The sequence below is a fragment of the Crinia signifera genome, chromosome 4 (assembly GCF_055691185.1).
Source record: "Crinia signifera chromosome 4, ASM5569118v1, whole genome shotgun sequence".
NCBI classification, from domain to species: domain Eukaryota; kingdom Metazoa; phylum Chordata; class Amphibia; order Anura; family Myobatrachidae; genus Crinia; species Crinia signifera.
This window is the reverse complement of record NC_139220.1, coordinates 13,872,721-13,893,036: the sequence shown is the minus strand read 5'-3', so window position 1 is coordinate 13,893,036 and position 20,316 is coordinate 13,872,721. Positions and strand designations below refer to the sequence as shown.

The 20,316-nt window shown below is 47.6% G+C and overlaps 2 protein-coding genes across 4 annotated transcripts in view; both read right to left on the bottom strand.

The window, feature by feature from the left end:
- Positions 1-1,903: 1,903 nt before the first annotated feature.
- On the bottom strand, positions 1,904-3,953 carry STMP1 (short transmembrane mitochondrial protein 1). The gene is made up of 3 exons (XM_083179566.1): positions 3,815-3,953; positions 3,228-3,281; positions 1,904-2,277 (listed from the first exon to the last, which is right to left on the bottom strand). Exons 1-3 carry the CDS (start codon positions 3,827-3,829, stop codon positions 2,200-2,202), a joined length of 147 nt encoding a protein of 48 aa, XP_083035692.1. The 5' UTR covers positions 3,830-3,953; the 3' UTR covers positions 1,904-2,199.
- Positions 3,954-7,992: 4,039 nt separating this feature from the next.
- Positions 7,993-20,316, bottom strand: part of NUP205 (nucleoporin 205) — a 53,534-nt gene continuing 41,210 nt past the window's right edge. For all 3 annotated transcript variants that reach the window (XM_083181155.1, XM_083181154.1, XM_083181153.1), the window contains exons 28-43: positions 20,006-20,197; positions 19,557-19,827; positions 19,067-19,165; positions 18,788-18,936; positions 18,451-18,642; positions 18,226-18,347; positions 16,965-17,103; positions 13,787-13,913; positions 13,027-13,103; positions 10,926-11,054; positions 10,544-10,673; positions 9,980-10,146; positions 9,770-9,893; positions 8,941-9,066; positions 8,771-8,841; positions 7,993-8,302 (exon numbers count right to left, since the gene is read on the bottom strand). In XM_083181155.1, coding sequence (XP_083037281.1) covers positions 8,150-8,302; positions 8,771-8,841; positions 8,941-9,066; positions 9,770-9,893; positions 9,980-10,146; positions 10,544-10,673; positions 10,926-11,054; positions 13,027-13,103; positions 13,787-13,913; positions 16,965-17,103; positions 18,226-18,347; positions 18,451-18,642; positions 18,788-18,936; positions 19,067-19,165; positions 19,557-19,827; positions 20,006-20,197 — 2,268 coding nt within the window. In that variant the 3' untranslated portion in view covers positions 7,993-8,149. The remainder of the gene's footprint in view (positions 8,303-8,770; positions 8,842-8,940; positions 9,067-9,769; positions 9,894-9,979; positions 10,147-10,543; positions 10,674-10,925; positions 11,055-13,026; positions 13,104-13,786; positions 13,914-16,964; positions 17,104-18,225; positions 18,348-18,450; positions 18,643-18,787; positions 18,937-19,066; positions 19,166-19,556; positions 19,828-20,005; positions 20,198-20,316) is intronic.

Genomic DNA, 20,316 nt, shown 5'->3' with positions numbered 1-20,316 from the left:
ATCCCGGGATTTTCGGGATTAGACTGCGCATGCACACACACACACAGCTCCGCGGCACAGTGACACCCCACACACACACACACACACACACACACACACCCACCCACCCAGCTCAGCGGCACAGCGAGCCCACACACACACCCCCCCACCCAGCTCAGCGAGCCCACACACACACACCCCCACCCAGCTCAGCGGCACAGCGAGCCCACACACACCCCTGGCACAGCGAGCCCACACACACACACCCCCAGCTCAGCGACCACATACACAAACAGACTTTCCATCACAACTTTGGAATTTCTTTAAGCAAAACTAAAAAATATATTTTAACCTATGAAGTACAGAACAAGCATTTAGTGACATAAAGGTACAAGAAAAAAGAAAAACAACTTTTCTACAGTGCACAGAAAGTAAAGCGTACGGGGTGTAACACTGTATACAGGGCGTAAATCCCTTTGTTACGGTATCTCATGATATGGTCATAACACAGATGAGTTTTACCCAGTAGCAATTGTGGCTTATCAATGGATCTAATGGAGATATATGAATGGATCGAATGGAGACATATGAATGGATGGAAGGATTACGTAACGACATGTAAGGTTACGGTCACATCTTGGCACGAGAAGGACCGGGAAAGACTTTGCCTTGAATTGATTGTCAATATTCATCTATCGAATCAAATGTTAAGCTGGCCATACATTAGAACAATCTGTATATGATCAATCGAACGAGCAATCGTATGTGCTATAAAACACATACAATCTGTTTACGACCGCAAGCCACCCCGACTGATCATACGTGTAGCACATATGCTCTGTTGAGTGACTGCTCGACGTGCACCAACATACCTCACCATCGATCACACGAAATCATGCGTTCTGATGTATGGCCGGCTTTACAGTAAGTAATGGAGATGCCTTGGGCGGCTGGGAGTGTAATGACGGCCTGGTTTGTAGGTAGCGCAGTGACAGGCAACCAAATACAATAGTGTTCCTTCTAGCACCCGCCATCTCTGAGAACCCATGCAGTTCCTCTTCCCTGCCCGGGGAGTCGCTGTCTGCTGTGGTGTTTCTAGCACAGGTCTGGTTTGGATATCAGTGCTGATATACAGACCAAACTGAGCTAGACACACTACAGCAGACAGTGACACCCCAGGCAGGGAAGAGGAACTGCATGGGTTCTCAAAGATGGCGGTTGCTAGAATGTACACTAGTTACAAGATACAATAGATTATCTCGATCAGTGGTTCCCAACCCTGGTCCTCAAGTACCCCCAACAGTGCACATTTTCCAGGTCACCCGGCAGGTGCACGAATTATTCAGACACATTTTAAAAGATCCACAGGTGGAGCTAATTATGTCACCTGTGATTCTGTGAGGAGACCTGGAAAACGTGCACTGTTGGGGGAACTTGAGGACCAGGGTTGGGAACCACTGCTCTAGATGTCAGTATGACACTGCGGGGTTGGCTCAGAGGTGGACGCTGTAGCTCTCAATCGCCGCATTTCCTTGCAGGACGCCTCTTATCTGCCCCTGTGCCGACACGCAAAGGTTCCTTATAATGGTTTTTCATTTAGTTAACCATTTGAATGCCGAGGGAATGTGTCAAAATAGATGTGAAAATAACCAAGCAATTTTTTTTTGTTTTATTAACCCTTTTAGCAGATAGTTTGAGGATCGCTCACAGCATCATTGGCACTAAAAGGGTTAATACTTAAATTCTCCAGGACAGACAAAGCACCAGGCTACACCCCAGCCTACAGGTTCATCACACAAACTTATACTCTACTGAAGGTAGGGGCAATAACATGGACCATGGTGAGGTGGCCATGGGGGTGATAAGACTTCTGCAGTGGTAATGTGTCATTACTAGAACCCCCGAATCAATGTGTGTTTCCGTCTTACAATATACATAACACTTTATTAAGCCCAACAGAGCTAAGCAGCAGCAGTTATTTCCTTAACAAACAATCCCGCCTAATGTTTTGCCATCTTTCCCGGCACATCGCTACCCACCGAGCCGCTGCCACCCCAGCTTACGAGGAGTGTGGGAACACAGTTCTGTGCTGTACGGAGACTGTCCGGAGCGAGATCCTCTGTAAGGGAGCAATGTCCTCGTCCCACGTCCCCGCAGGAGCTTATAGATAAAAAGGGCGTCTACTAAATGGGGAGGGATTTCCCGCCTGCTTTACGGAGGTTAATCGCTCGGAGGCTTCTTCTTTTTCTCTTCTAGATCCTTTTTAAAGTCCGCCACTTTTTTCCCTATGTCGGGCACCTTAATCAGATAGAAAAAAAATATATATAAGATGCTTTAAAATGTATGCGGAAATTAGAACTCCCCAGTTATCACCGGGTGTCTGTAAAATATCAAATACTATTCAGCTGTGCGTTACCAATAACTAAAAGGAATAATATTATGCAAAAATGGTAAGTAGTGTTCATCCTAGCATCTTTCAAAAGCCATGCAGTACCTCTTCCCTGCCTGAGGTATCGCTGTGGTGCTTCTAGCACAGAGTGCTCTGTATTTCAGCACTGATATACAGACTAGACATGTGCTAGAAGCCCCACAGCAGAGTACAGCACCCCATGCACGGTAGAGGACCTGCACGGGTTTCGAAAGATGCAGGGAACTAGAATGAACACTAGGTTAGGAACAACTTCATTATTGGACAGCTTAGTCTGATTTGTAGCTTGGGGTCACACCCACAACAAGGGGAAAAACACTAAGGCTCATTTTCCAAAGCCAGTTACACACACACCCCCCCCCCCCTTTCTAAACTATTAACTATACTAAACATAAATAAGCTAAAGCATTTTTACAAACCAAAAAATGTCCACCATGAGAACGAAGGTTTAGCATGACAAAGTCCCACTGATTTATGGGGATAAACCACATCTCAGACTTGCTGACAGAACAACAGAGCGCAGGGGATTAACGCAAACGCAAGGACAACGCTGTGAACACTGGATCTCACTGCTTGTACAGTCGACACACAAAGGATTCTGCAACAGCCATCCAATCAGCCGCCTGGTGACAGGGGGTGTTAGAGGGCTGCAGGATGAGGTGTGGTGTGGAGGAATTGGGTACAGAGTGGGGCTCACTGGTACTGGGGGTAGACAGTGCTGGGTGGTTTTTACAGTATAGGGAACCTCCAGGACCATGAATGCAATATGTGAGCACAGGGCTGATTTGTCTGCTGCATGGAGAGGAACCACTGTACTTACATCATAATTCTGAGCCAGGTACATCCCCACCACGTTGCCAAAGGCAAATCCCAGCTGGAAAGAGAGAGATAAAGTCCATTATACACAAGGAGCGTATCACCAAGAGCAACATTCACAGCCCTTCCCAGTATTCTGCCTTACTGCACCAAGCCTTGTAGCTGCAGGGGTCATGTATACGTTCTATACAGAGCCTCCGAGAAACGTTCAAATATTAAACAAGGAAACGCTCTAATTACATACAAGTCACAGAGCAACACTGCGGTCATTCTGGAGAGAGAGATAGCTGGGGTGGGTGGGGATTAGGCACTGGTGGGGGATTTAGGGTTAGGCACTTACAAGGAAGGATTAGACTCCAGGACAGGAGGGTGAGGGTTAGGCAGTGGGGTAGGTGGGTCTGTGAATGGATATCACATACAGAGTGAGTGAGTGTTAGTTATATTACACAGACCCCACAACAGAAAGAACTTTACTGACTTGTGAGGTCTCTCTGCCCCCTGTAAGCTTGCCCACACTAAGAGGGGCTTGCCCTTACCCCCACTCATATAGAGGTCACCTGTAACCTGTCCTTGCCAACTCCAAAAACTCACCACGAACTGTAACATGATGGCAGCTTCTCCTCCCAGAACAAGCCTCAACAACGCCAGGCTTCCACACTTCCTGCTTCCGGCGGAAGTCGCCGGGCAGCCATCTTTAAAGAGGGCAATGCGATCATTGCAAAGCGTGTCCTTTAAACGTTATTGCTGTCCAGCCGCGTTCTGTGGGGGTTATGGAGACACCTAGTGGCCATTCGTGAGAATGACAGGGCCACTACTTTGAGTACCATGTTTGAAGTACTAAGGGGAAGATTTACTAAAGCCTATAAAAATGAATAGATGAGGTTACCCGTAGCAACCAATCAGATTGTGTCTATCATTTTCTAGGATGCAATAAAGAAATGATAGACAGAATCTGACAGGTTGCTATAGGCAACATCACCACTTCAGTAAATGTATTCAAATGACGGGAAATGGGGCGATATACGGGTAACTTTTCTCGTCATTACAGCTGGTCACCCCTGACGGTAACAAGCTGAACTGATTTTTGCAGCCCCACCGGCAGAAACATTTAAATACCACTGGCGAGCGCGCACGTCAGCCGGGACCCGAGGCAAACATTTCAATCAGGCCCTAAGTGTCATCTTCCTGTTGTGTAAGGAACATTATTTCCCCTACTTGTAATTTCACACATTGGCTAAAGGACCAACTATAATGGCAACCAGATAATAAAGGGCACAAAAAAATATGGGGGTACTAAAAGCAATTTGATGACTGTGTGTCATAGGCTGCAAGTTATAACAGGCAGGGCCCTCCCCCCTTTAGGTTGGTTTTCCAATAGCCTCATCTCGATAATCGATTGGATTTGTCGATGGTACAACTGTGCAAACTTCAGAGGAGGGACAAGGGGAGGGGGAGGGGGAGGTGATAATCTGCACACTGATTAATATCAACCCTTCTAATATTGAGGGTTTAGGGGGGACGCCTGTTTATAGATTTACCGTGGCGGGGGTGCTATCGGGGCTAACTGGGTACAGTATTTGAAGAAGAAGAAAAGAAATTGCGCTGTGGATGCACACCTAAGAAGATCATTTTTTTAAAGGATTTGGTACTTTATTGTTTAATTTGTTTTAAAAGATAAGGGGGAATTCGGTCCGTGTTTGTTTAATTTATAGGTTCACGGATAATGTCCCACCTTATTTGTTGTGAAATTTTTAAAGAGTTAAAAATTAGGACACACATAAGACGAACATACATATAATGTGACTTGCCGTAGCGGCACTTTGTGAAGAATGAAAAGGTGTGTGTAAAGGTTAAAAATAGGCCTTGAATTCTATGTCTTACTGTAATACCCCTTTCACACAGAAAATGAAATACCCGGGTGAAGCAGTTCCACCCGGGAATTTCATTAAATACACGGGTCCTTTTTCTGTGTGAAAGGGCACACCCGTTTCGTAAATCCCGTGTCTCCGACCCGGGAATTGACCAGGGTCGAGGACACTGGATTTATGACCCGTGTTGACCCTTTCACACAGAAGAAATACCCGTGTTATTCAGCAAATTACCGGGTAGAAATTTTCTTGTAGTATTGAGTAATACAATGTTTCAAATAAATGACATAATGTCCAGAGCTGTGTCTGTTGTGTTATTCATACATTTGGATACTTCTCCCTTGAAGTTACTGTTACTGTTTGTTTTGTAACAGTTTATGCAGAAGGGTATTCAGTTCTTATAAATATACAAATATCATGCAGAGTATTTTATAATGATCTGCTGACCTCTCGTGGTCACTGAGCACAGTTGCAGCTGCACATATTATATCTCATATAATCTATTTCTACTGATGGTAAGTTATTTTCCTCAAAAATGGGATTTATAGTTATATGAGCCTTGTAATTTGCCTGCTATTCCGCAATTTGTGATTAAATGTGTAAAGAGTAATCAGTAGTGAGATAATCAACAGCACTAATGTGTCCTAAATTGTAACTCTTTAAAAATTTCCCAACAAATAAGGTGGGACATTGGGCATTATTCTAGTTCTCTTTCTGACAAAATCCTTCTTAGTTGGACAAAACCATGTGCACTGCAGGTGGGGCAGATGTAACATGTGCAGAGAGAGTTAAATTTGGGTGAGTTATTTTGTTTCTGTGCAGGGTAAATAGTGGCTGCTTTATTTTTACACTGCTATATAGATCTCACTTTGAAGTAAAATCCCACTCAAATCTAATTCTCTCTGCACAAGTTACATCTGCCCCACCTGCAGTGTACATGGTTTTGTCCATCTAAGAAGGATTTTGTCAGAAAGAGTGAACTAGAATAAGGTCCATTATCTGTGAACCTATAAATTAAACGAACAGGGACCGAATTCCCCCTTATCTTTTAAAACTAATAAAAACAATAAAGTACCAAATCCTTTTAAAAAATAATCTTCTTAGGTGTGCATCCACAGCGCAATTTATTTTCTTCTTCTTCACAACTGTGCAAACCCAGGGCGGTGACCGGTAATGCTTGCATCAGTGCAAGCAGCTGCGTGCACAGACGCAACGCTGCAGGCAAAGGAAAAACTGCACCGACCATAACGCTGGGAGACGTTTTCATGGTGCAACTGGCGGTAGTGAATCAGGGTGTACAGTGAGTATTGTAGTTAAAAATGGTCTCTCAATCCTTGCGCAATGGGTCACATGGATACATAAGGTGGGAGTTTATAGTGCTATTTGCATAAAGAGAGACAGGTGGCCGCCAATAGGCACTTGCGCATGTCGGTCTGGATCCGTTGCGCAGTGGCGGAACTTCCAGAGGCAATGGAGTCATCTGCCGCCAGGCAGCAGCCTTAAAGGGAGCACTGGCTTCATTGCCTCCTGATGTTCCGGGAGTCGGACAAGAGGCTCCGCAGCGCAAGTACCCCAGGCCCCAACACATACAGGATGGCTAATTGTAAGCTGAGCAGGGTCCACTCCCCGCTCATTATATATGCATAGGTGGGGACGCACTCAGGCAGCAGCGAGCAGATTGCCAGCTCGTGTATATCTAAGGGCCCCTCTGTCTTAAGTACCTGGGCCCTTAATCCAGCTCTATCAATGGCCCTCCTCCCACTGCTGCTGTAGTCCTCGCAGGGCACACGGAAGGCCTCCACACCACCATTTCAGCCAACCTTAGCCTCCTGTGCACCATTGCCGCCGATAACCACAACCACCTCTGCACCGCTGCCGCCGACCAGTCTCCTCCTACGACGATCACAGCCTAAGGTAAGGTAAACTTACCCTGCTGCCTTTCTTTCTCCTACTTGTATGTCCATGTGGTCACTCTCTCTATCCATGTCCCTGCTGTCCCCTCTCTTTGTCCCTGACTTTTGGCTCATAAGGTGTGGCATAAGGTGAATTTTTACTGATTCCGTGTAGCATAATGTGAATTTTGGCTCATTTCCTGTGGCATAATGAGAAAGGGGCACTAGTAATAGATAGTATAAGGGATCCTACTACTGTGGGGTATATGGTGTGGTACACATTACACTTAAGGACATGCTCCCATTTGAGTGATCACACCCCTTTTTCTGGAGCAGCTCAACAATCTAGGATGAACTTACACCACTGATTGGTAGGTTATTAAACCAATCCGAATTCACAAGACAGACATTCAGGAGGCTGCACAGCGCCGGCGGCAGAGCACAGAGCTTCCGGCGGATTAATGGCTCACGCTCACTACTGATTATTAGAGGGTCCGCTGTTCATGTTACACAGTTGGCAGAGGCGGAGTGGCTCTACCCTGGTGGCGTGTACGGAAGTGAGTGTGAGCCATTCATCCGCCGGAAGCTCTGTGCTCTGCCACAGCCGCCGGCGCTGTGTAGCCTCCTCCAGTCCCAGAGCGGAGGTTCCAGGTATCTGCTCTAAGGTTCTACACTGCAGATATCCGTCTGCTGTGTCCCTGCCCCCTCATTGTGTTACAGGAGTTTTTTGGAGAAACCACGTATACACGGAAGAGTGATCTATGCGGGATCGCAGTGTCCATAACACGATGGACTATGAATTACGAACTTGTTTATAGGGAGAGGAGAATACAGATAGGGATAGGGCAGATTCCGCCGTTGCTGGTGGAGGTCATCAGAAACAACTGTACGTCTTAAGAGATTTGTGGTTTCAAAACGATTCTGTATCCGGGTGCAGTGAGGCCGTGTATTACAGCTGTACTCCTTATAACATGCAAACTCCTGATGTAAAAGCGACAACACCACGATAGAGTCAGACATGTACAATTTTAATCCATTTGTAGTGGCAATATAAAAAAAAAATGTCATATACAATTTTATCATCATTCATCTGGAAAAGTGGAAAAGGCTGTCCATAATTTAGTAGGCTAGAAAATACATTTTGGCAGAACGTGGTTTTCCTCCAATCAGGCTCTGGATACTCGCAGGAGACCTCTTATCCTTCTGACCAGCGCCTGGATGAAGCTGTGCCGGGACTGCACCTTGCAGTACATGCTCTCCATGTCCAACAGGCGCTTCTGTAGGGATTCCCCGAATAAATTAGCTCCTTCTCTCTGCAGCTGTTAATGAAAGAACAAGCAGAGTTCTAGGTTAGTCTGTGGCAGAATGAGAAGGTTTCCAGAGTTTGGGGTCCAAAACTTCTTCACCATCATCATCGGATGAACATTCTCTACTACAGGGATAGCCAACTTCAGTCCTCCAATGCTATCAACAGTTCAGGTTTTCCAGATCCACATTACTCACGGACACATTTTAAAAGGTCCACGCGTGAAGCTAATTACTTCACTTGTGGTTCTGTGAGGAACCCTGGTAAATGTTCTGTTGGTAGCTCTCGAGGACTGAAGATGGCTAACCCAGATCTACTTTGATCCATCGCTGTTCATTAATTTCCTTACGGACACAGTCATGTGCGCTGTACTTGCCTATATGGAGCAATGATCGTCCAGCCGGCCTTCATGTGCAAGGTGAGACGTACAAGGAACCATTCCGACATTCTCTCATACAGAACACTCAACCTTTATACTCACCATATCAATGTCCTGTTGGGTCACTTTGTTCTGCGTCCTGAGGTCCGTGTTGGGGTCGTTACTGAGAGAATCTGCCAAGAGAATACAACCTGGGTTTGCTTTTGTTCTTTGGAAGATAAAACAGTCCATCAATGTTTCCCACACACAACTAATGGTCTCACACTACTCACCTTGGAATCTTCTGATGCTAAACGATGAACTGGAGAACAGCGACTCCTGGTTGTCACTTGGGGTGCACTGGAGCAGGTAATACTCTAGATGGCGCCACAAAATGAAGAGGCAGGTTTCTATGATATCTAGATTAGTGACTCGTAAAGGAGAATGTGAAATGAAGAATAAACCTGCACACTAGTACTGCACTGAATTTAAACAGTACACTGATAAAGCTCATAAAAAAAAAAAGCTATGAGCAAATAAAAAAATATGCAGGGAGGCCAGAAAGGGGCAGGGCACACTCTTGGGGATCCTAGGGGGAGGGATTGCAGCTTGCTACTCAGGGGCGGGGCAAAAATGTGACTTTGAATGACAAATTTGAGTCTGGAGACACTGTAGCCGAACTGTTATAATGTTTGTGTATAATTCATAAATTCTTATTTATCCAGCGTATATTAGCGTATAACACCATAATACATATTTATTATTAATTTTAAAAAGCTACTCTCCATTTACTTATATTTTATAGAGATGACGTATATCCATGTTATATTGTACTTAGAAAGGGAATACCTATTTTTCTTTTCTCATTTTTTTTTATATTTAGAAATATCTTTTTTTCTACTTCCCCTGTAGGACACGGCACATATATTTTAAGTCATTATCAAACAGGGACCAGAGCAATATGTCAGAAATCGCCAGGCATGCAGGATATCAGCCAATCTCAGAGCCCGTCAATCTCTGACTCCATTACTACCGCACCAGGTCGGTGTCTGTAAGTGAAGACCTGTATTGAGAACAGTGGAGTGGACGCAAACAAATTCCACTCGTACATTGATAGGATACAGGAGCAGATGGACAAGAGCTTGGCTCTGCTATTGATTAGTTTCACCAGTCGCTTCCGTGCCAGCACATACTTCTGCGTGGTCGAGATTTTGTCCACCCCGATCAGCGTCTCGGTCTGGCACAACTAGGGCAAGAAGAAAGCACGGTCAGGGACGCGGCGCTTCGAAGGTTAATGAGATCAGAGGAGAGATCTTGGGTTCCTGCAAATACCTCTTTGATCTCGTCAGGTGGCAGCTGCTCCACGTTCTGTAGCTTGCTCATGCTTTGCCGGTGGATGTCATAGTAGGTGAAGAAGTCGTTCGAGCATTGTTTCAGAAGAGCCAACACAATACCCAAACCGGGCGACCTCCCGGAGTGAAAGACGGATCCCTGGGTGTCTTTATCAGAAAAAAAGGGAGTAAGTATACCCCAAATCCCACAGCCCCAGTGCGACAGGAGCCTCATATCGTTACTCCGTGCAGCTAGCAGTTACCCAACAGGCCCACATGTTGCAACACCTCTGACTTCATTGGACAATAATTTGTGCTGCTCTTAACTTTCAAAGGCTCGGATTGGCTACACGTTGTTTTCTAAGCCCCACCCACTTTATCTTCTGTACATTGGATGCAGGGATTCCAGAGTTTTGTAAAAGCAGCTCTCGGAGAAAGCTTGTGTTTACGGTCCAGAATGAGCCCCAATAATTCCCGGAGATCGCCCCGCTCTCACTAAGCAATCACACATCATAGTTCCATGTTACCTGGCCACAATTGCTCCTACACAACACACAATACATACCTAATCTGGAACCGTCTCTGCTGCTGCTGCTCTCCATGAGGCTGGGCGTGAACAGACACACCATTGGCTGGAGGTTGGGGGCGTTCTGCAGCATCAGCGTATGACAGTATTCCATCACGTTGCAACAGATCTAGATAAAAGAAAGAAGAAACGTGGAAATTGCTGACATTTCTAAGATACCCAGAATACATTCACCAGGGGTCACCAAGCACCGCCCTCCTGCTGCTATGCAATTACACATCCCAGCATGCAATGCCACAGTTCCAGCATGCTGGGATATCTGGTTCCTCCACAGCTGAAGGGCCGCATGTTGAACACCCCTGTAATCCTATATAAGGTAACATTGCTGCCGACCAGCTGACAACTTGTCCAAGATATTCACCTGCTGCATCGCCAGCTCCATGTCGTCTTTCTTGCTCACGCCGTCCAATTGCGAGCCGTCGCCTTGCAGATTGAGCTGACGGAGTTTGTCTGAGCCCCCGAAGCGGTTCAGCAAAGCCAGGCAGAGGTGCTACAGAACAACAACACAAAAACACTAATGACAGCATTGCCAATATTTCCATTGGTTACAGAAAAACATCTGTTTATCTGCTGGAGAACATTAAAATCAGCGGTGGCCAAACCGGTCCTCGAGATCTACCAACAGTTCATGTTTTCCAGATCAACTGTGGATATGTAGAATGTGTCGGGTTAGGAATGAATGCAGCACATGTTTGAAAATGTGACAGTTAGTAATGACTGCACCTGTGCACCAGCTAGGTGGTCTGAGAAATGTGACAGTTGGTAATGGCTGCACCTGTGCACCAACTAGATCTGGGAAATGTGACAGTTCGTAATGACTGCACCTGTGCACCAGCTAGGTGGACTGAGAAACGTGACAGTTGGGAATGACTACACCTGTGCACCAGCTAGGTGGTCTGGGAAATGTGACAGTTGGGAATGACTGCACCTGTGCACAAGCTGGATGGTCTGGGAAATGTGACAGTAAGTGATGACTGCCCCTGTGCACCAGCTAGGTGGTCTGGGAAATGTGACAGTTGGGAATGACTACACCTGTGCACCAGCTAGGTGGTCTGGGAAATGTGACAGTTGGAAATGACTGCACCTGTGCACCAGCTGGTGGCCTGGGAGATGTGACAGTTAGTAATGACTGCACCTGTGCACCAGCTAGGTGGTCTGGGAAATGTGACAGTTAGTAATGACTGCACCTGTGCACCAGCTGGTGGCCTGGGAGATGTGACAGTTAGTAATGACTGCACATGTGCACCAGCTGGTGGCCTGGGAGATGTGACAGTTAGTAATGACTGCACCTGTGCACCAGCTGGGTGGTCTGGGAAACAAACGGTCCTCGGTAGATCTCGAGCACCAGTTTCGCCATCCTCAACACAGGACGTTCAGGAGGCTAAACACATTGGTATATTTAAAACTTAAATAAAGCAGCATCGAATACACAAAGGCCCTTATTCTGGTTCACTCGCAAAGGAAAATTACTTTTTAGATGGACAAAACCATGTGCACTGCAGGTGGGGCAGGTGTAACATGTGCAGAGGGAACTCCGCTAACAGATTGGTCTCTAGGCAAGAGGAGAGTCATGCATGATAATAATACAGTACAGTATGTTTGGACATGTTCTTTGGGTAGGGATTACTACACATGGGCACAAATTAAATCTTGCAGACTCCCAAAAAGACTTCACGGAGCTCCTGCAGCATTTTCTCGTGTCCTTAAAGTGAAATACATTGTTCGCCCTTTATTTAGACCACAGGTCTTCAACCTGTGGCCCTCCAGATGTTGTGGAACTACATGTCCCAGCATGCCCTGAGGTTTTTTGGCAGGTGGGGCAGGTGTAACATGTGCAGAGGGAACTCCGCTAACAGATTGGTCTCTAGGCAAGAGGAGAGTCATGCATGATAATAATACAGTACAGTATGTTTGGACATGTTCTTTGGGTAGGGATTACTACACATGGGCACAAATTAAATCTTGCAGACTCCCAAAAAGACTTCACAGAGCTCCTGCAGCATTTTCTCGTGTCCTTAAAGTGAAATACATTGTTTGCCCTTTATTTAGACCACAGGTCTTCAACCTGTGGCCCTCCAGATGTTGTGGAACTACATGTCCCAGCATGCCCTGAGGTTTTTTGGCATGCTCTTTAAGGAAAAAATGTGGCAATGCATGTTGGAACATGTAGTTTCACAACATCTGGAGGGCCACAGGTTGAAGACCCATGATTTAGACCAATTCATCCGTCAGGAATCTGTCCGGTATTCACAACAGAGAAGTCCTGCAAAACTCTACTATAAAAGGGGAGGGAAAAGATGCACAAGAATTTGCATATATGTCCTGACTGTGGCCAATCAAAAGCTAGCTCTGACTTCAATCAGACACTGGGGATTTCTGACAATATTCCAGCACCTCCCCAAGGAATTCTCCTGATTATCACTAGCACAGATCGTCAATAGGGGAAATGTTCAGATTTGTACCTGGTATCGGCCAAATAGTCTGTTCAATTCGATCACGGTACCCTCGTTTAGCTGAATATCCAGCTCGCTGAGCACCCCTAGAGGATGGAAGACCATGTGCAATGTAATTATAATTATCTTTTATATGTAACGCTCCGTAAATATATATATATATATATATATATATATATATATATATATATATATATATATATATATATATATATACATACACACACACACACACACATACATATACATACAAAACATTTCACACTATCAGAAATAAAATACACAAGTAATCCCAAAGCATAAGTGCCAACATTCCCATTACACCGGACCGGGAAGGACAGAGGACTTCTTCCTGCCTGGTGTGTCGCTCCGGTCTGTAAATTAGTAGTGAATACAGACCACACTGTGCTAGAAGCACCACAGCAGAGTGCGACGCCCCAGGCAGGAAAGAGGAACTGCACAGGTCTTAGAAGATCATAAACAGCTATCACGGAGATTGCCCGTCTAAATCAATCTGGGCCAATCGGGTTGAGATGAAAAATACCACCATGCCTCACTATCCAAGGGATCAAGCGATGCTGGGGAAAAGGGTCCCAAAACGGGACGGGACATCAATAATACCCGCACCACGGAGCAAAGGCTTGTCATTTACTTACAATGCCAATAGATATTTTACTCGTGACCCAGGTTTGCACAAGGTACTAAATACATTTGTAATAGAGGTTTGCAAGTATTGCAGCGGCTATGGGCAGGAGAACGACATATTTACCTGGAAGTGCAGCTTTGCTGATGATGCCTGTAAGCAGGGCCAGCTCCTGTAAAGACCCAAGACTGCCCTCCTGGCTCCTGAGGATAGCTTGTATCGTGTCAGAGTGCGCAATCAGGAACTGCAACACCTGGAAGACAGAGAAATCAAATATTGCAGCTGCTACAGAACGGCGCGCCTATCCAACAATCCCCAGCTGCTACAGAACGGTGCGCCTTTCCAACAATCCCCAGCTGCTACAGAACGGTGCACCTTTCCAACAATCCCCAGCTGCTACAGAACGGTGCACCTTTCCAACAATCCCCAGCTGCTACAGAACGGTGCGCCTTTCCAACAATCCCCAGCTGCTAATGAACCGTGCGTCTTTCCAACAATCCCCAGCTGCTACAGAACGGTGCATCTTTCCAACAATCCATAGCTGCTACAGAACGGTGCGTCTTTCCAACAATCCATAGCTGCTACAGAACGGTGCGTCTTTCCAACAATCCCCAGCTGCTACAGAACCGAGCGCCTTTCCAACAATCCCCAGCTGCTACAGAACCGTGCGCCTTTCCAACAATCCTCAGCTGCTACAGAACCGTGTGTCTTTCCAACAATCCCCAGCTGCTACAGAACGGTGCGCCTTTCCAACAATCCCCAGCTGCTACAGAACGGTGCGCCTTTCCAACAATCCCCAGCTGCTACAGAACGTGCGCCTTTCCAACAATCCCCAGCTGCTACAGAACGTGCGCCTTTCCAACAATCCCCAGCTGCTACAGAACGTGCGCCTTTCCAACAATCCCCAGCTGCTACAGAACTGTGCGCCTTTCCAACAATCCCCAGCTGCTACAGAACGGTGCGCCTTTCCAACAATCCCCAGCTGCTACAGAACGTGCGCCTTTCCAACAATCCCCAGCTGCTACAGAACGTGCGCCTTTCCAACAATCCATAGCTGCTACAGAACGGTGCGCCTTTCCAACAATCTATAGCTGCTACAGAACGGTGCGCCTTTCCAACAATCCCCAGCTGCTACAGAACGGTGCGCCTTTCCAACAATCCCCAGCTTCTACAGAACGGAGCGCCTTTCCAACAATCCCCAGCTGCTACAGAACCGTGCGCCTTTCCAACAATCCCCAGCTGCTACAGAACTGTGCGCCTTTCCAACAATCCCCAGCTGCTACAGAACGGTGCGCCTTTCCAACAATCCCCAGCTGCTACAGAACTGTGCGCCTTTCCAACAATCCCCAGCTGCTACAGAACGGTGCGCCTTTCCAACAATCCCCAGCTGCTACAGAACGGTGCGCCTTTCCAACAATCCCCAACTGCTACAGAACGGTGCGCCTTTCCAACAATCCCCAGCTGCTACAGAACGGTGCGCCTTTCCAATAATCCCCAGCTGCTACAGAACGGTGCGTCTTTTCAACAATCCCCAACTGCTACAGAACGGTGCGCCTTTCCAACAATCCCCAGCTGCTACAGAACGGTGCGCCTTTCCAACAATCCCCAGCTGCTACAGAACGGTGCGCCTTTCCAACAATCCCCAGCTGCTACAGAACGGTGCGCCTTTCCAACAATCCCCAGCTGCTACAGAACGGTGCACCCCTCCAACAATCCCCAGCTGCTACAGAACGGTGCGCCTTTCCAACAATCCCCAACTGCTACAGAACGGTGCGCCTTTCCAACAATCCCCAGCTGCTACAGAACGGTGCGTCTTTCCAACAATCCCCAGCTGCTACAGAACGGTGCGCCTTTCCAACAATCCCCAGCTGCTACAGAACGGTGCGCCTTTCCAACAATCCCCAGCTGCTACAGAACAGTGCGCCTTTCCAACAATCCCCAGCTGCTACAGAACGGTGCGCCTTTCCAACAATCCCCAGCTGCTACAGAACGGTGCGCCTTTCCAACAATCCCCAACTGCTACAGAACGGTGCGCCTTTCCAACAATCCCCAGCTGCTACAGAACGGTGCGCCTTTCCAATAATCCCCAGCTGCTACAGAACGGTGCGTCTTTTCAACAATCCCCAACTGCTACAGAACGGTGCGCCTTTCCAACAATCCCCAGCTGCTACAGAACGGTGCGCCTTTCCAACAATCCCCAGCTGCTACAGAACGGTGCGCCTTTCCAACAATCCCCAGCTGCTACAGAACGGTGCACCCCTCCAACAATCCCCAGCTGCTACAGAACGGTGCGCCTTTCCAACAATCCCCAACTGCTACAGAACGGTGCGCCTTTCCAACAATCCCCAGCTGCTACAGAACGGTGCGTCTTTCCAACAATCCCCAGCTGCTACAGAACGGTGCGCCTTTCCAACAATCCCCAGCTGCTACAGAACGGTGCGCCTTTCCAACAATCCCCAGCTGCTACAGAACAGTGCGCCTTTCCAACAATCCCCAGCTGCTACAGAACGGTGCGTCTTTCCAACAATCCCTTAAGGTACCGGTTTGGCAGGAAGGAGCCTGCACATATAAATCTACAGATACATCTACAGATTGCGTTTTAGCACGATGCAGTCGAACAGGAGCTGTTTAGCAGGATACTTAAGAGGGTATATACACAATCCAGCTCGCAATGAGTTAGACACAGCCTTACATACAAAAGTTAAAAGGACATACCGCCCAGTGTAACATTGAGTATACCCAAGATGGCTGTCTCAACAAGTTCTCTTGTGGGCAGCATGGACAGCACATGGATTTGAGGACTATGTTAGGTTCCCGTATCTCACTTTATTGTTCTGTAGTTTCCCCAATATGCGTCATCTCTTCCAGTCATTGCTGTTTCCGCCCCCATTGTAGCCTGGTACTTTCGTGGATAGGATAAATAACCCTTAGAATTTCTGACCCACTATAGCTGCCAGATCTCTGTATTATGTTGAGGACTTCTATTAAGCACCTTGAGATTTCTTGGAAGTTGTTTAATGTTTCTCTGCACCTGAAGTTTCAGTCCCTCTATTAGAAGTTAGGGATTAGTTGGGATTATTTGGGATTTTCCATTGGAAGGCTGATTATTTCTGAAGTGTTTGCGGGAAGCTACAAGACAGTTCTGAATGGAATTCCTTTTAGCAATTTGTAAGCTCTGGAGTGGGACGGAGAAGGGTTTTTGGAGAACTTTCCGTTTTGTAGTATATCTTTATGTTCCTCCTTCCCAGTATAGAATATGGAACAGAATTTGGGACAAGTGTCCCGGACGGCCCCCTGCACTCACCTGTCCTGCCGCCTGCAGGTTCTGTGCTGTGCTGGAGGTCAGGATCACTTGGCACAGCTGAAGAGCCGGTAACAGAATCTGCCGGTACCTTTCCACAGGTGCAGGGATGAAGACTGGGGCGTCTCTCATGCCGTACAGTCTGCATGTAGGACAAAGAGAACCACACGGAGAGGTCACTATCGTAGGCAAACATGGTCTACAGTGCTATAGGGGATAATGGAGGTGGAGAAACCATGAAGACTTCAGGCGTACAGGCCGATTCAATACGGTGCAGGGCAGTAATCAGCCCAATCTGACAGTATACATACACATGGCCGGCAGTGGGGATGTTGGTGGTTAGAATACCGAAGGAGGGTCCGATAAGTGTACTTTCCTTCCCTTGCCGCCCGCAACCATTGTTACTTACATCCTACCCCCTCCACAGTGTCTAACCCTAACCTTCTCCACCCCACAGCCTTACCTACCCCACCCACAGCCTAACCCTAACCACCTCCTCCTTAATGTCTGACCCTAACCTTCTCCACTTCCACCCCACAGCCTAACCCTAACCTACCCCACCCGCAACCTAACCCTAACCTTCCCCACCCCACAGCCTAACACTAACCCTCTCCTCCTTAGTGTCTAACCCTAACCTTCTCCACCCCCACCCTGCAGCCTAATCCTAGGTCCCCCTTCTAGTGCCTACCCCACCCCACAGCCTAACCCGAACCACCTCCTCCTTAGTGTCTGACCCTAACCTTCTCCACCCCCACCCTGCAGCCTAACCCTAACCTACCCACAGCCTAACCCTAACCACCTCCTCCTTAATGTCTGACCCTAACCTTCTCCACTTCCACCCCACAGCCTAACCCTAACCTACCCCACCTCACAGCCTAACACTAACCCTCTCCTCCTTAGTGTCTAACCCTAACCTTCTCCACCCCCACCCTGCAGCCTAACTCTAGGTCCCCCTTCTAGTGCCTACCCCACCCCACAGCCTAACACTAACCCTCTCCTCCTTAGTGTCTGACCCTAACATTCTCCACTCCCACCCTGCAGCCTAACCCTAGGTCCCCCTGCTAGTGCCTAACCTGCTACCTTGGCTATAGCAACCAATACGATTCTAGCCAGATTATTTTAATGTACTAAATAAATAATAACAAGAATCTGATTGGCTGCTGTGGGCAACGCCTCTCATACAATGATTTACACCAACCTCACCAGATATTAGACAGTAGCTGTACAAGTGGCGATTACACTACACCCGGGGCTGCCCGCTTACCCATGTTGGTCGGTTTCTGGGCGCATGTCAAACACTTGGCACTGTGCCAGCCGTACGATGACGCCGCAGCGCAGCAGCTCCAGGGCACCCTGCTGGCTCTTGGCCACGCGGGTCAGGAATGCCTGCGGAACAAAACAATGGGTGGAAATCACCATGGAGAATACAGAAGGGAGGGAGCCAGTCTTACTACCAGCACAAATAGGCGTTTCCCTGCCGGACACTTACCATTTTGGACTCATAGATATACAGAGCCTTCAGCATCGGGGGCTGAGGACTCAGCAGGTTCTGCAAGATGCCGTCATCTTGCGCCAGGCTGTCCACCAACACCTTGAGGTACCCGCTGTTGGAAAGATAGAGCAGCCACTGTTGGTGCTTGTCCACAGAGACGATCCGGTCCAGCAGGGCCAACGCCAGCATCTGAAAACCAGTGACAGTGAGAAGAGACCCAGAGCTGGTCACCTGATCTACAACGTCCAGCAGGAAGTTCTAGATCTTCTATTATAAATAACAGGTCATAACCGGACTACCGGCATGCCAAAAAACAGCGCCAATCCATAGTTACCCTGCCTATATCATGCCCATCGCAGGCGTCGCGGCAGACCACCTCCATCAGAGTGGCCCCGTAGCTCTCAAATATGGACATGTTGTCTCGCTGCAGTTTGCTAAACACATCCTCGGGGGCAGTCAGTCTCTCCCACATGGTCTTATTGGCTGAAAGGGGAAGAGAGAGAAAGTCTCGTGACCCGTGTGAATGGTCCTATTGCAGTACGGTACAGTAACCTGGATATCGCTTGCTCTGTACATCCTGTGACATTATATATTCATGACAAATCTTGATCACCTGCTTCTAGAGTGTCGGGTTCGTCCGGCCTTTGTGCTATTTGTAGGTAATACAGCAGCGATCCATACAGATGGGCCCGTACTCTCTGGAAGCCTCCGCCTGTTAATACAGAATATAAAAGTTAGAAAAACCATGAAGGGGGGGTATTCAATGCACGCTGGTGGATAGGATAGGTGCACTCGCCTATTCAATGTTACCGTTTCCGGCAGCATTGAAGGCAGATAGATCAAATTTTATCAATGTTATCTGTTTTGTCAGAAATGGCCACAGATTGTCGAATCCACAAACGATTTTCCACAATCCGCTGACTTTTCAAAACCTAACAGTCAGAACATTGACTTCTGACTGTAGGGACTTTATGACAGTTGGATACCTGAATTTAATACCCTCCGTAGTGTAATCAGACACAGTGATGTCATTGAGAAGCACAGTACAATGGGGAGTACTTATTATCGGACAATGGCAATGGAGGTTGTTTTAAAATTCAGACCTGTTTTGAGAATGAATTCCAGAAGTTTCCGGAGAATCATATGGAGCGAAGAGTCCCCGATAGAGGCGAAGCCTGCGGACAAGGATTCGGGTCCTGGGGGAGAGGCGAAGGTCCCGTCCAACAAGCGCACATACTGCGACTGGTTCCCCCCGGGAGCGGTCAGCGGCTGCTTCTGCTCGGTGCGTATTGACTGACTCAGGTTAGCGGTGAGGGTGAACACCGCTCCAGCTACTACCGGCATCAGCTCCTGAGCAGCGTCGTCATCCAGGATCTGCCAAGCGAAGGGGGGAGGGGGTCGTACTGAGTAATCACTTAAACATAATTAATGGCAATTATAAATCCAATGACGTCCAGGTCTATTGATATGGAAAGATCAGACCGTCATCTCAAGGACGGTCATTTAACATTGTAACGGAGGTAATAGAAGTGGAAGCTGCCGTATTGGTCACCTTGTCGTGCACGTCCTGAAGCAGATCCCGGATTATCAGCTGCCTCTGCTCGGCCTGGATGAGATCCTGAGGACACGTGGTCAGAATGATCTCCACCAACTGCCTCCAGGACTCCAGAGCGTGACGCTTGGCATGTAGACACTGGAGGAGCTTGTTCCTCTCCACTACGTACTGCAGGATGGTGTTTATCTCCTGGTGGAACAGAAAGCATCAGCACGCCTCACACAGATACATCTTATAGTCACATTTATGTCATTTATAGGACCACATCACTATCTCCCATCACTTCTATCCCAACGTGTCGCAGGACA